General features: G+C 43.6%; 1 protein-coding gene across 3 annotated transcripts; it reads left to right on the forward strand.

The window, feature by feature from the left end:
* Positions 1-850: 850 nt before the first annotated feature.
* Positions 851-11,126, forward strand: HAO2 (hydroxyacid oxidase 2). 3 transcript variants are annotated; one of them, XM_063353378.1, is made up of 8 exons: positions 851-987; positions 2,627-2,779; positions 3,983-4,134; positions 4,953-5,236; positions 5,608-5,823; positions 7,635-7,793; positions 9,479-9,548; positions 10,837-11,123. In XM_063353378.1, the coding sequence occupies exons 2-8, from the start codon at positions 2,649-2,651 to the stop codon at positions 10,890-10,892; spliced, it is 1,068 nt and encodes a 355-aa protein (XP_063209448.1). In that variant the 5' UTR covers positions 851-987; positions 2,627-2,648; the 3' UTR covers positions 10,893-11,123. The 3 variants fall into 3 exon arrangements, with proteins under 3 accessions (XP_063209448.1, XP_063209458.1, XP_063209468.1); XM_063353388.1 differs by having other exon boundaries at positions 902-987; positions 2,728-2,779; positions 10,837-11,121; XM_063353398.1 differs by lacking the exon at positions 851-987 and having other exon boundaries at positions 2,629-2,779; positions 10,837-11,126.
* The last annotated feature ends 178 nt before the right edge of the window (positions 11,127-11,304 follow it).

Below are 11,304 nucleotides of genomic sequence, written 5' to 3' on the forward strand. Positions count from 1 at the left end.
GTTCAGCTTCCAGCTCTTCCCCAGTCCTTTGGCTCGCTCACTGCCCCAGCTGCAAGTTGCTGCCTCACCCTCTGCACCTGGTATCACGTGTTTGTGAGAAAAATTTTTAGTTAGTAAAAATTAAAGTTTTAAGCTCTCTTGCTTGCATGGGCAAATTGAAAACATGAACCTTAAAGGCTTAAAAAACCAAGTTACAAATAAGACTGTCGGGTGTTTACTTTTCATATCTCACAAATTTAAGTCAATATCATAAATCTGTTGGCACCTCAGTCCTGGTTTGTAATGCTTAGCAGAGGAGACAGAGGGAAGCACAGAGAAGTCTCACCAGCTCCAAGCACAAGAAAGGGAGAGGACCCATGGTACTCCTGGGAGATGACTGGGTGGGGAGCCAAAGGAGGGAATCTGCGAGCCCAGTTGGAAAGCAGCCGGACCACGAGAGCACTCATAGCCCTCTAAAAATGGCAGAAGACAAAAGGTACTTCACTTCTTCATGTACGATAGGAAGCAAAAAACATTTCCCACGTGTGGTGGTGAAGATTCAAGGCCCTGTGGCTGTGGGCTGTAACAAATCACACTGTCTGTGGATCATCATTTTGGTGGAATTTGCAGCACATTCAGCAGCAAGTTATCAATAATTTAGAGATTCAGTCGAACCCCCTGAAATGCTGTTGCTTCCCTAAGTGAATGCACAGCCTCCAGCCACTGCCGAAGAGCACAGAGCCCATGCTGTGAACCAAGCAATCGTGCTGCTGACAAGGGGATGCATGTTTTTGGAAGGAACTTTTAATCACCTGATAGCAAAACAAAGTTAGTGTTATACAAACAGTACAAAGTTTACTGCAGGATTGAGCATTAATCTCTGGTGGTTGCTTATTGACTCCATAAAAAACAGCAGCTAATCAGTGAAATAAACCTCCTCTATATCTTGTTTGCAGGTGAACTTGAAGGAGAGGATCTCACCTCCTGCAGCTCTCCCCGAAACCCAAAGTAAGTCTGAACTGAGGTTCTGAACTGGGAGACAATGAGGACTGGGCCTGGCTTGTTTGAAATTCCCGTCTATTCTGCCATGAGAGGAGTTGGTTTGTCTTTTTGTCCTTGCTTTGACCTTTCTAACAGTTGGAAAAGCAGAAGTCTTGATAAGTGGTTTACAGTTTATCACAACATATGATATATGAGGACTTGTGCTATCAGCAGCACTTGATGTCTTGAAGGCATACAGAGAAGGCTTGGGATACTTTTACTACCTGCTACCTAACGCCTGTCGGAGGAGTCAAAACAATTCTGAAGAAATCAGTCACATTTCTTCTCCGTCTTCCAATGAGCCCCTCATCCTGGGCTCTTTCCTAGCAGAGAATTGTGAGTCCTAATTTTCAAGTGTATACACAGGCACCCCAGCCAGTGAGACATACCCACGGCTGCAGTTTGACAGGTTGGATCCGTGTCCGTAACCTGCGTGTTTATCCGCGTCAGAAGTGTACAACACTGGGCACAGGGGGCTGGTTTTGGTGAAGCTTGCAACCCCTGCCAATCTGGCTAATCCCGAAAACTAGGATATTTAATTCTCATGTACATTTGTAGAAAAATTAGACCCAAGCCACATGTGGTTTAAAAGTTTATGCTTTCATATACCTTGCAAAATGCCTATTTTAATCAGAGCTGTGGAAGTAATTGCAAAAAAAATGATTCAGTAAATTGATTTTGTCTGTGTTTTGTACATGTTTTCTTGTGCACGGGCATGGCTTGCTAAAACATTAATTTGCATAGTTTTCAGTCCTGGCTGGTTGAAAAGCATGTAAGTGCGGACACTCGCTAGGCAGCATTTATGTTGGTTTGATTAGACATCTGGGTCACACAACGTCACTTCTGTTCCCTGAAAGATTGAGGGTAGTTCTTAGAATCATGTTTCACATTGTGGAATTTGCTTTTTGCCAGTGTTTTCTCGTAGTTTGTCCAAATTTTCTGTGCTCCTTTTTTAGCATCTATCAGTGCTACAGTATGTAATGCAAACACGCAGAAGATATTTGTTACAAAAGAGAAATGAAGATCTGAAGAAAATACTTTGTTTTTCTGCAGCGCTGGCCTTGACAGTGGCTTGCACTCCGAGTCTGGACATAGTTTTACAATGCGTTCATGCTGGAGCAGGTTAGATGTAGACTCCGTGTTTACTTGCTTCCAGATTTTATGAGCTTGAATTTAGTCACTGCGCTCCATAACTAATTGTTCAGTCAGGGAGCCGTCCTAAGGGGTAATCCAGCAAATGATGTTTTGGGACAAACTTTGAGGAGAATTACTGGAACAAATAACCCTGCTAGTTTTTAAAATGGAATTTATGACAGAATTACACAATTGCCGTGTCTTAAAATAGCAGAGGACCTAAAATGTCCTCTTCAGACTTCTGTTTAAGACAGAATAAAGAGAGGCACAGCGATGCAAGCTTCTTCCTGCTCTTATGGCTGCAAGTTTTCCTCATACTAGGAGAGAGGATGAATGGCAAGATAGACTGAGAGAACCTCTCTCTACAAGACAGATGGGTCCAAGGTTTGCATTAAGTGACATTAGAGCCCTCGGAAGAGAGAATGGCAGTTCAGGGATTTAATTTCTGCTCTGTGTTATTCTTTTCTTCAAGGTTCCCAGAGCCTCTCTCAGCAATGGCTATGGTGTGTCTTTCAGACTTTGAAGCTTATGCTAAAAAGTATTTACCCAAGATTGCCTGGGATTTTTTTGCAGCTGGGGCGGATGACTGTAGCACTCGAGATGAAAACATCCTGGCATATAAAAGGTAATGTAAGGAGGAAATCAGGAGTGTGGTATTGGAAGATTTTAAACTATGTTTTTGTGCAAGCGTTTGGACCTCACAAGCAAGCAACGATCCCTCACACCTTGCCCTTTCAAGGTGGTCCCCAAGCAAAATGCACTTACCTAAATGACAAATGCTGTATGCTCTGATGCTAGCCTGAATATGACGCATGAGGCATAAGGGATGCTGAAGGTCCAGGCAAATGGGAGGGTAGGATAGGGTAGGGTATGGTGTGGTGTGGTGGTATGGTATGATATGATATGGTATGGTATGGTATGGTATGGTATGGTATGGTATGGTATGACAGGAAAGAGGATGAGTGGCTATAATAGAATGAGATGTGAGAATAAGTCTTACAAGGAGCGGCTGAGGGAGCTGGGGTTGTTTAGCCCGGAGAAAAGGAGTCTGAGGGGAGACCTTATCGCTCTCTACAACTACCTGAAAGGAGGTTGTAGAGAGGTGGGGGTCAGTCTCTTCTCCCAGGTAACAGGAGGTAGGACAAGAGGAAATGGCCTCAAGCGGCACCAGGGGAGGTTTAGACTGGATATTCGGAAAGATTTTTACACTGAAAGGGTTATCAAACATTGGAACAGGCTGCCCAGGGAAGTGGTTGAGGCACCATCCCTGGAGGTATTTAAAAGACGTGTAGGCATAGCGCTTAGAGATATGGTTTAGATAAGTGATGGGTTTTGTCAGAGTTAGGTTGATGGTTGGACTAGATGATCTGAAAGGTCCCTTCCAACCTGGGCAGTTCTATGATTCTGTGATTCTAGTATGGGATTTGGGGAACATGCTGCAGACAGTAAAGCCAGGCACAATGTACAGTGGGGACAGACATACAAACGGTGGAGTGGAAGGCAACGACCTGGGACTGGGCTGCAAGTAGAAGGAATCTGTGGTATTGACAGTGGGAGGAGATGCTTAGCTGAAGTGGGAAATGCAGAAATTATGTTCTGTGGCCAGTAAGCAGGAGTATGAGATTAATGAAAAGTGGAAGTGGCTGAACTGCTGGCTGAATTGACCTCTAAAAGGGAACAGAAAGGACAAAGAGCCTTTGTTATATGCTGTTTTCTTTATTGGTTCAGCTTCCTGCATTGCAATAGGTAAATGAAGACCTGACTTCCATGAAACCTCAGAAAAGCCACTGGACAGCCACCATCCTGAAGGGGTTTTTTTGCTTTACAGAATTCGTTTCCGGCCACGGATGCTGCGGGATGTATCCATGATGGACATTAGGACTAAGCTCCTGGGGACTGAAATCAGCTTCCCTGTAGGAATCGCCCCTACTGGCTTCCACCAGCTAGCATGGCCTGATGGAGAGAAAAGCACAGCCAGAGGTACTCTTCTGCCTTGTTGCTCTGTAGCAAAAATGGGCCTGCGGAAAAGCCTCAAGAGGCTGTTAAGATGACCTGAAGTGTGACTGAGCAGAATCTTCAGGCTTGAAGAGGCAAACCCCTTTCCCGCTTTCTGACACCCCTTTTTGTGGATGACCTACTTGGGTCTGGTGATGCAGAGTGCATGGGAAGCCGTATAGGCATTGCTGTATTTCTCTCAGCCACTATTATGAGATCAGCCCTGGGGGGGCTGCTGCAAACTTTAGGCAGAGATAGTGGACACATTTCTGGTGTACACCAGGGTCTGCACAGGTCCTCAGTGCTGTGGGCTCTAGTTAGGACATAGAAGTGGTGGATGGGACTCAGCCTGTAAATTCCTTGTTACTGGCAAGAACAGTGTCTCCCTTGGAGAAAAGCATAACCTCTCTTCCCAAATCCTGTGGTGGGTTTGGAGACCTGACCCTTGGAAATATCTTTTTTCCTGTGTGTTCCTGTGTACACTGTGTGCACTTGGCAGCATATTCCTGCAAGAACATAGTCATATAGTTCCTGTTAAAAAAAAAAAAAGTTGCAAAATGAGAGGACCACCTCTCCCTTTCCTGCTTTCTTAACCATGATCCTACAACAGTGCATGGTAAATATAGCCATTTTTAACCCTGAGAGCGTATTTGCCAATTGGCAGAGCGCTGTGTTTGGTAGGATATTACTCACAGGAGTTCAGATGTTGTCTGCAAACTGTATAAAAAAAAATTTTGTACCCAGTGTCTGGCAGGACCGTTGAAATGACCTTGATTCTGATTATTTTCCAATACCTCCTGAAGCGGCCAAAGCAATGAACACCTGTTACATCGCCAGCACGTACTCCACCTGCACGCTGGAGGAGATCTCCGCGGCCGCCCCCGGCGGCCTCCGGTGGTTCCAGCTCTACATCCACCGCAACAGGGCGGTTTCCCAGCAGCTGGTCCAACGGGCGGAGGCCTTGGGTTTCCAGGGCCTTGTCCTCACCGCGGATCTGCCCTACACGGGCAAAAGACGCGACGATGTCCGCAATGGTTTCCGCCTTCCTCCCCACATGAAACTGAAGAACTTGGAAGGAGCCTTTGAGGTTTGTAAAATGAGCCTGTCCTTTCATTCCCTGCGCTGGCGTGTACCACATGAGACAAAACCACCGGGTAACTGCTGCTTTGGCATCTGCTGTACCCAGGGCGTATCTTCTCCCCTTCTGGTTCTGCAGAGTCCTGGCTTGACCTCCTGCCAGCCTGGGTTCTGGCTTCAAACTTTCAGTCCAGCTTCCCTAGAGACAGTGATCTCCATCCCCATTGTAATTATTCTCCTCCGGAGACACATGGTTTCCGGAGCTGATGAACATGTCTTTTGGCAAGTTTAATTAATCTGTTCAAGAGCAGGGAGAGACCTCAAAGGGGCCTTTGTATTGTCACTGCTCAGATGAGGTTTCCTTCTGTCCCATGGCTGTAGGGAGGTGACTGTTCCGAGTACGGACTGCCACCCAACAGCTTGGATCCTTCGGTCACCTGGAATGATATCTACTGGCTGCGGAGCCTGACCCACCTGCCCATCATCATCAAAGGCATCTTGACGAAAGAAGATGCAGAGCTGGCAGTGAGGCATGGAGTTCAGGGAATTATTGTATCCAATCACGGCGGAAGGCAACTGGATGGAGGACCTGCCACTGTAAGTGAGAAGACAGATGTCCCATGAGTGTTTATTCTATGCACGTTTGCGCTAACCTTGGTATCTCCATGCTCGTCTTTGTATGTATGTTTCTGGTGGACTCATGTGTTCGTTGCATGGCCGTGGATGTGTGCAGATGTACTTTAGCTTTAAACTGGTAAGATGCATGCCTTGGCATGGGCTACCCACTCAAGTATTTTCTCAGCTTCTTGGAAGGGTTCTGTAAGCAGCACTGAACCCACATAACTGCAAATAAAGTACTGGCCTAAGCGAGTAAAAGTTTTCTGCCTACGTCTTCATTAGCTGGTGCAGTGCACACGTACTCTTTGCGCACTGCAGCAAAAATAAAACAAAGCTCTGGAACCAAAAATGTACAAATGAGAGCATAATGTATTCTCATTGTTCACATCTGCCAAAACATGCACAAACAATGCAGCTAGATTTAGTGAGAGGTCTGCTTGCGTATTTACAGACACAAGACTAAATGGGAATTTATTGACTTTCATGAGCCAGAAAAAGGATAATTTATCTGGAGAAAAACTCCCCCGCTTTTTAATCTGTACAAAGAAATTGTGGGTTGTTTGGACGTATGTATATTTCACTGGTTTAATTTGGCTTCTGTCAGTTTTTCAAATTGTTCTTCTTTTACAGTTCTGCATTGCATAGTATCCTATGGACTCTCTTTTCTCTGTTTTCCTTTGTAAAATACAAATAGGCAACAGGGAATTCTCTTCTATTCTATGTTGAGGCTGAGAATAATGATTTAAAAAAATACATCTAAATACTAAATAACATAATAATGGAAATGGCATCAGCATTAAACCGCTCTTCTACCTTAAAAGTTTCTTTACATGCACGGACAAACCAGCAGATACCTAGTTCAGCTCTGCTGCTCCCCTGGTACCAAGCCTGGCAGCAGAAGCTATTGTCCCTGCTCTTGCTGAGCTATTTCTGGAAAATTTCAGCCTGAAATTCTGAAAAAAAAATATGACCAATTGGAAAAATCTACTTAGTAATCTTACTTATAGCTGCTCTACTTAAAAAAGATGAAGAGAAGGCAAAAGAGTATAAGAGACTGCAGAAAAAGAGACCTTTGGGTTTGCCGTGAAGGAGAGTTAGTTAGGTCTAGTGCAATGTCCTGCCACCGGTTACGCTGCCTTTGGGACCAGAGCCAGCATCTCTGCGTGTTGCTGCCCTGCACTACCACCCTGGCACTGCGCTGTGCTCTACAGGAAAGACCTTAGGGAATCAGGAGAGTTAGCCCGGAGGAAATGGTACGTTGCCTGTACTACATAGCAAATGAAATCCTTCATAGGTGCTTCAGGGGGTCTGAGGAGGCTTTCGACAGGTGGTCACCAGGATTAGTTTGAAATGCAAGTTTAGGCAAATTGGACAGTAGCAGGGCGAAGTCTGACATCAGCCTTTTTTACAAATTTTTGTATCATTGACCATTGTCTCAAATGAAAGTAAGATATTAATGACAATTATTTCCATTGAAATTTATTTTTAAAACCTTTCAGAAAGCAAGTGAAAATTTTACTTTTTTCACTTATTAGAAGTGCTAGCAAAGAATATCAGCATAAGCAGAGCACTGGAAAATGGCATTAACTATCTGGCAAACAGAACAAGGAGCTGCACTTTATTCTGCAGCGTTCGGTGCTGTGCTATTTGTGATGCATTGTCCCTTTTCATTTTGAGAAGCTATGCCACTAAAGCATTGCATCCCTGCCTGTCTCTGGAATATCCCCTCTTTCTCTTGGAATCTAAAGCTGACCTCAAGGTGAGCCTCAAGAGTGGCTGCTTCTTTGCAGATCGATGCTCTGGTTGAGGTTGCGGAGGCAGTACAAGGCAGAGTTGAAGTGTATTTGGATGGTGGAATACGAAAAGGAAGTGACGTATTAAAAGCACTGGCACTGGGAGCAAAATGCGTCTTTATTGGAAGACCGGCTTTATGGGGTCTGGCTTACAAGGTGAGTAAGGAGCTTTGAGTTTGTATGTCTACTTCTCATACTCTCCAGCACTGTGTTGTTGTTATTTAAAAGTCATAGAGACAGTTTTCAGCACTGAAGAATCTTACCCATTTATTTTGTTTGCTTCTTTTGCTGAATTTCAAGTGGAAACACCCCAAATTGAATCAAAACCAGACCTTTTTCTCTTTGATTTAAAAATGCCGCTGAATTTTATGATTTCAAACATGATTTTGAAGCTGAAACCATTGTTTTGTGGGACCTGATTTCTTCGTGTTGCAGTTTGGTGCTAAAATAGTGTAGGACTCAGGACCAACAGTGCTTTTGAAAATTGGAAAAGGGCTTATTTGCTACAAAGATGAGTCTGACAATTTGATTTGCTGACAGCTTACCTGCAAAAAATATATGGTTTTGATACGGCAGTTTCACAGCGGTGTTATGAATTCTTGAGAAATACATATAGAACTCCATCCCGCTGATGTCTGAAACATTTTGGGCAAGACTGAGCACAACCGTGTCCTGTATGTGCCTGAGCGTGCTACTATTATCTCAGTCGCAGCTTTGCTGCTTCTTGAATACTAGCATATTTCTATGATCCAGAGTCATGAATCAGGCCCCTGATGCAGAAGGTTAACATAATTAAAATTAAAATGTAATTATACCAGTTGTTTGCTTTGCTAAATTTTTGCATTTTATCCTCTGGATTGGAGCTTCCATGCTTTTCTCTAGAAGAAAAAAAAAATAATTTTACGGTCTTCAAACATTTCCTATTTTTTAATGAGACTAGTGTCCAGTGGTGTTATTGCTGTGGATTCCAGTAGTTAGGCTTTAAGCAAGAAATCATCTGAATCTTCTGAGAAACCTGGAAGGGTTGGCGGGACTATTTCTGTTGCCAACAAACAGAGGAAAAGGGCCTAACATGAAAAGGGTGTTGCTGTGGGCTGCCTGCATTTTTTTCCACAATGCAAACAGAAAGGAGATGGGATTTTTTGAGTTCAGCTGTGCTTTGGTACTGTATTCCATAAAGTATTCCTAAAGCTGTATCTCAGTAGCATTACCCTAGCGTACAAAAGAGGAAGGGCATGAACAGGCACTGACATTGTCTGCACCCAAACCATTCCTTATTGCAAGAAACAAAAATAAAATTTAAGAGAAAAAAAGAAAAAAAATCCTCCAATATTTTACTGTAAGATCAAAATCATATGTACATTTTATTGGATTTTGAGCATCTTGGTGTGACTTGCTCGGAGGAAAACACAGAGTGTACTATTTTTAAAGATTCAGTCTGGTATCTCAGTAAACAAAAGTTTTTAAAGCTGTACCATATATAAAACTCTCATTACTTCATAAAATACTGTCAGCATTGTAAAGCCTGACATTTTAAAACAAGCCCATTGGTGGAGGTTAACTGAAAGCTAAGGAAAAAAAAAACCAACTAGAAAATGTCAGAAGTGAAAAACAACTTTGTTTTCTTTCCCTGTTCAGATGTATCACAAAAGGAAAAGCATCTAAATTAATCTGTGATGAACTGAGCACATCCATCATATCATTTTAATCATTCATCTGTATGAGGGACTGGAATTGGCACGGAGTTCAGGGACTGTCCCAGCTCTCACAGTGCAAGCATCCTGCAGCACTGCTCAGTGCCAGTGCTCTTTTTACCCTGACTGCTTTCTTTGTTGGAGCAGGGTGAAGAAGGTCTTCAAGACGTTTTGAGAATTTTGCAGGATGAGTTTCGTTTGTCGATGGCCTTAGCTGGTAAGCATTTTGCCCCTTGTTTGTAATTGGTGATACCTGAGGTCTCTGCATGCAAGCCATCTAATATCAGAAGTCTGGTGGATGGGTCACAAAAAGGGAATCCATGTGATCTGTGCTGGTTCTAATTGCTATATTTAAGGTGATTCTTTGCTTCCTGTGAAACTACTTGGCATTTCAGGTGCCATAACAATGAAGCTTGCAAGGAGGAAGTAGGTTAAAGCAGCTTTCTGACCCAATTAAAGACATACAAAACTGCTAAGCAGAGCTGAGCAAAACTTGGAATTTCTGTTTTGCTGGGAATTGTAGCATATTTTTTTCAGTATTTAATTGTTTACCAGGGCAAAAGGCAACCAATTCTTTTTCTGCATGAAAATTTTGGAAAAAATGGATGCAGAATTTTTCTCTGTGTATTAGATAATACAGTCTGTTGGTGCAGGTTCCAATCTCTGCATCCCACATGCATTAAGAGCCTCCATGTCTCCTCCAAGCTTTTACTGTTGTTCCTCATTCTACGTTTCTGTAGCTGTCACGTTTGCCCCCCTCACTGAAAAGTAAATTCGCGCAGCCCAGTGCAAACTCCAGTTTCACACAGGAACGAGTACGACATGCAGATCCAGTGCAGAAGTATTCAGACATCAGCAAAAGGTCCCACTTCAAATCGTGTTTTAAAGATTTTCATGCTCTAGCAACCCTCAACTCAAGTGGATAGCAACACTGACTGCAAGACTGGAACTGAAATCCTGTTGGGCATTTCCTAATAGGCTGGTTTTTTTGGATTACTTTTTCAACTAGTGAAGATTCCTACAAGGTTGTTTGTTTTTTTTCCAGGAGGCTCTCACACTTCGTTACATGGAAAAAGGGCACTGAATTTGGCAAGAGTAGCAGGTTGGGACCTTTTTGGCAGGGCTGTGAAATTCCACCCAGATTTGACCAAATGAAATGGCAATGCAAATCTCCACCTCCAGTCACTTGACACACAGCAACCCCTGGGTCATTTCTGTCTGCCCTTCACTTACGGCTGGGTGAGGTGGCTCCCTGCTCAGCTTGTTATAAGGAACCTTTTTTTTCTTGTTTCTAAGCCTTCTTGTGTGGGAAGCCCAGGGCCTAAGCTCAAGGCTGAAGATGGCATTGGGGAGTAGGGCTCCTGTGAGCGAGCTGTTGAAGTACCAACCTATCCCCACATTGGTCATACAAGACTAGACAATGTTTCAGAGGAGGGGGGCCTTCCAAGTTTCATCCACAAACCTTTCTCTCTCACCAACATGTTTCATTTCTCTATTTATTTCAGGCTGTGCCAGTGTCTCAGAGATTGGCCCACATCTCGTTCAGTTCTCAAAGCTGTGAACAACCTCCTGCAAACAAACAAAGGCAGCTCACACTGAGGTCCCAACCAGACTGAAGAGAGAAAAAGGAGGTGCAAACATTGAAAGTGCAATAAGTAGTTGATAAGGCCTTAAGGAAATTTATGAGGAGATTAGGAAAGGCTCTGTGTTAGCAAAGGCTGTTCTTTGCTTTTATTGAGACCAATTAGTTCTTTAACACTTCGGGTAATTGTTACTTGCTTAAATACATTTTCTTTAAACTGGCTGTTCAATGGCATTACCTGTGTTGGGCCTTACTCCTAATCTCTGTTACATTGGGCAGTGAGAGGTGGAAAACTATGTCCGTTGCTTCTTCCACTTGGCTGTCCTACCAAGCCTGACTGCAGCTCAAGCGATACATCTGTCCTGCTCCGGGGCAGTGTGTGTTGTGGCTG

This window comes from Chroicocephalus ridibundus, chromosome 1 (genome assembly GCF_963924245.1).
Source record: "Chroicocephalus ridibundus chromosome 1, bChrRid1.1, whole genome shotgun sequence".
Classification (NCBI taxonomy): domain Eukaryota; kingdom Metazoa; phylum Chordata; class Aves; order Charadriiformes; family Laridae; genus Chroicocephalus; species Chroicocephalus ridibundus.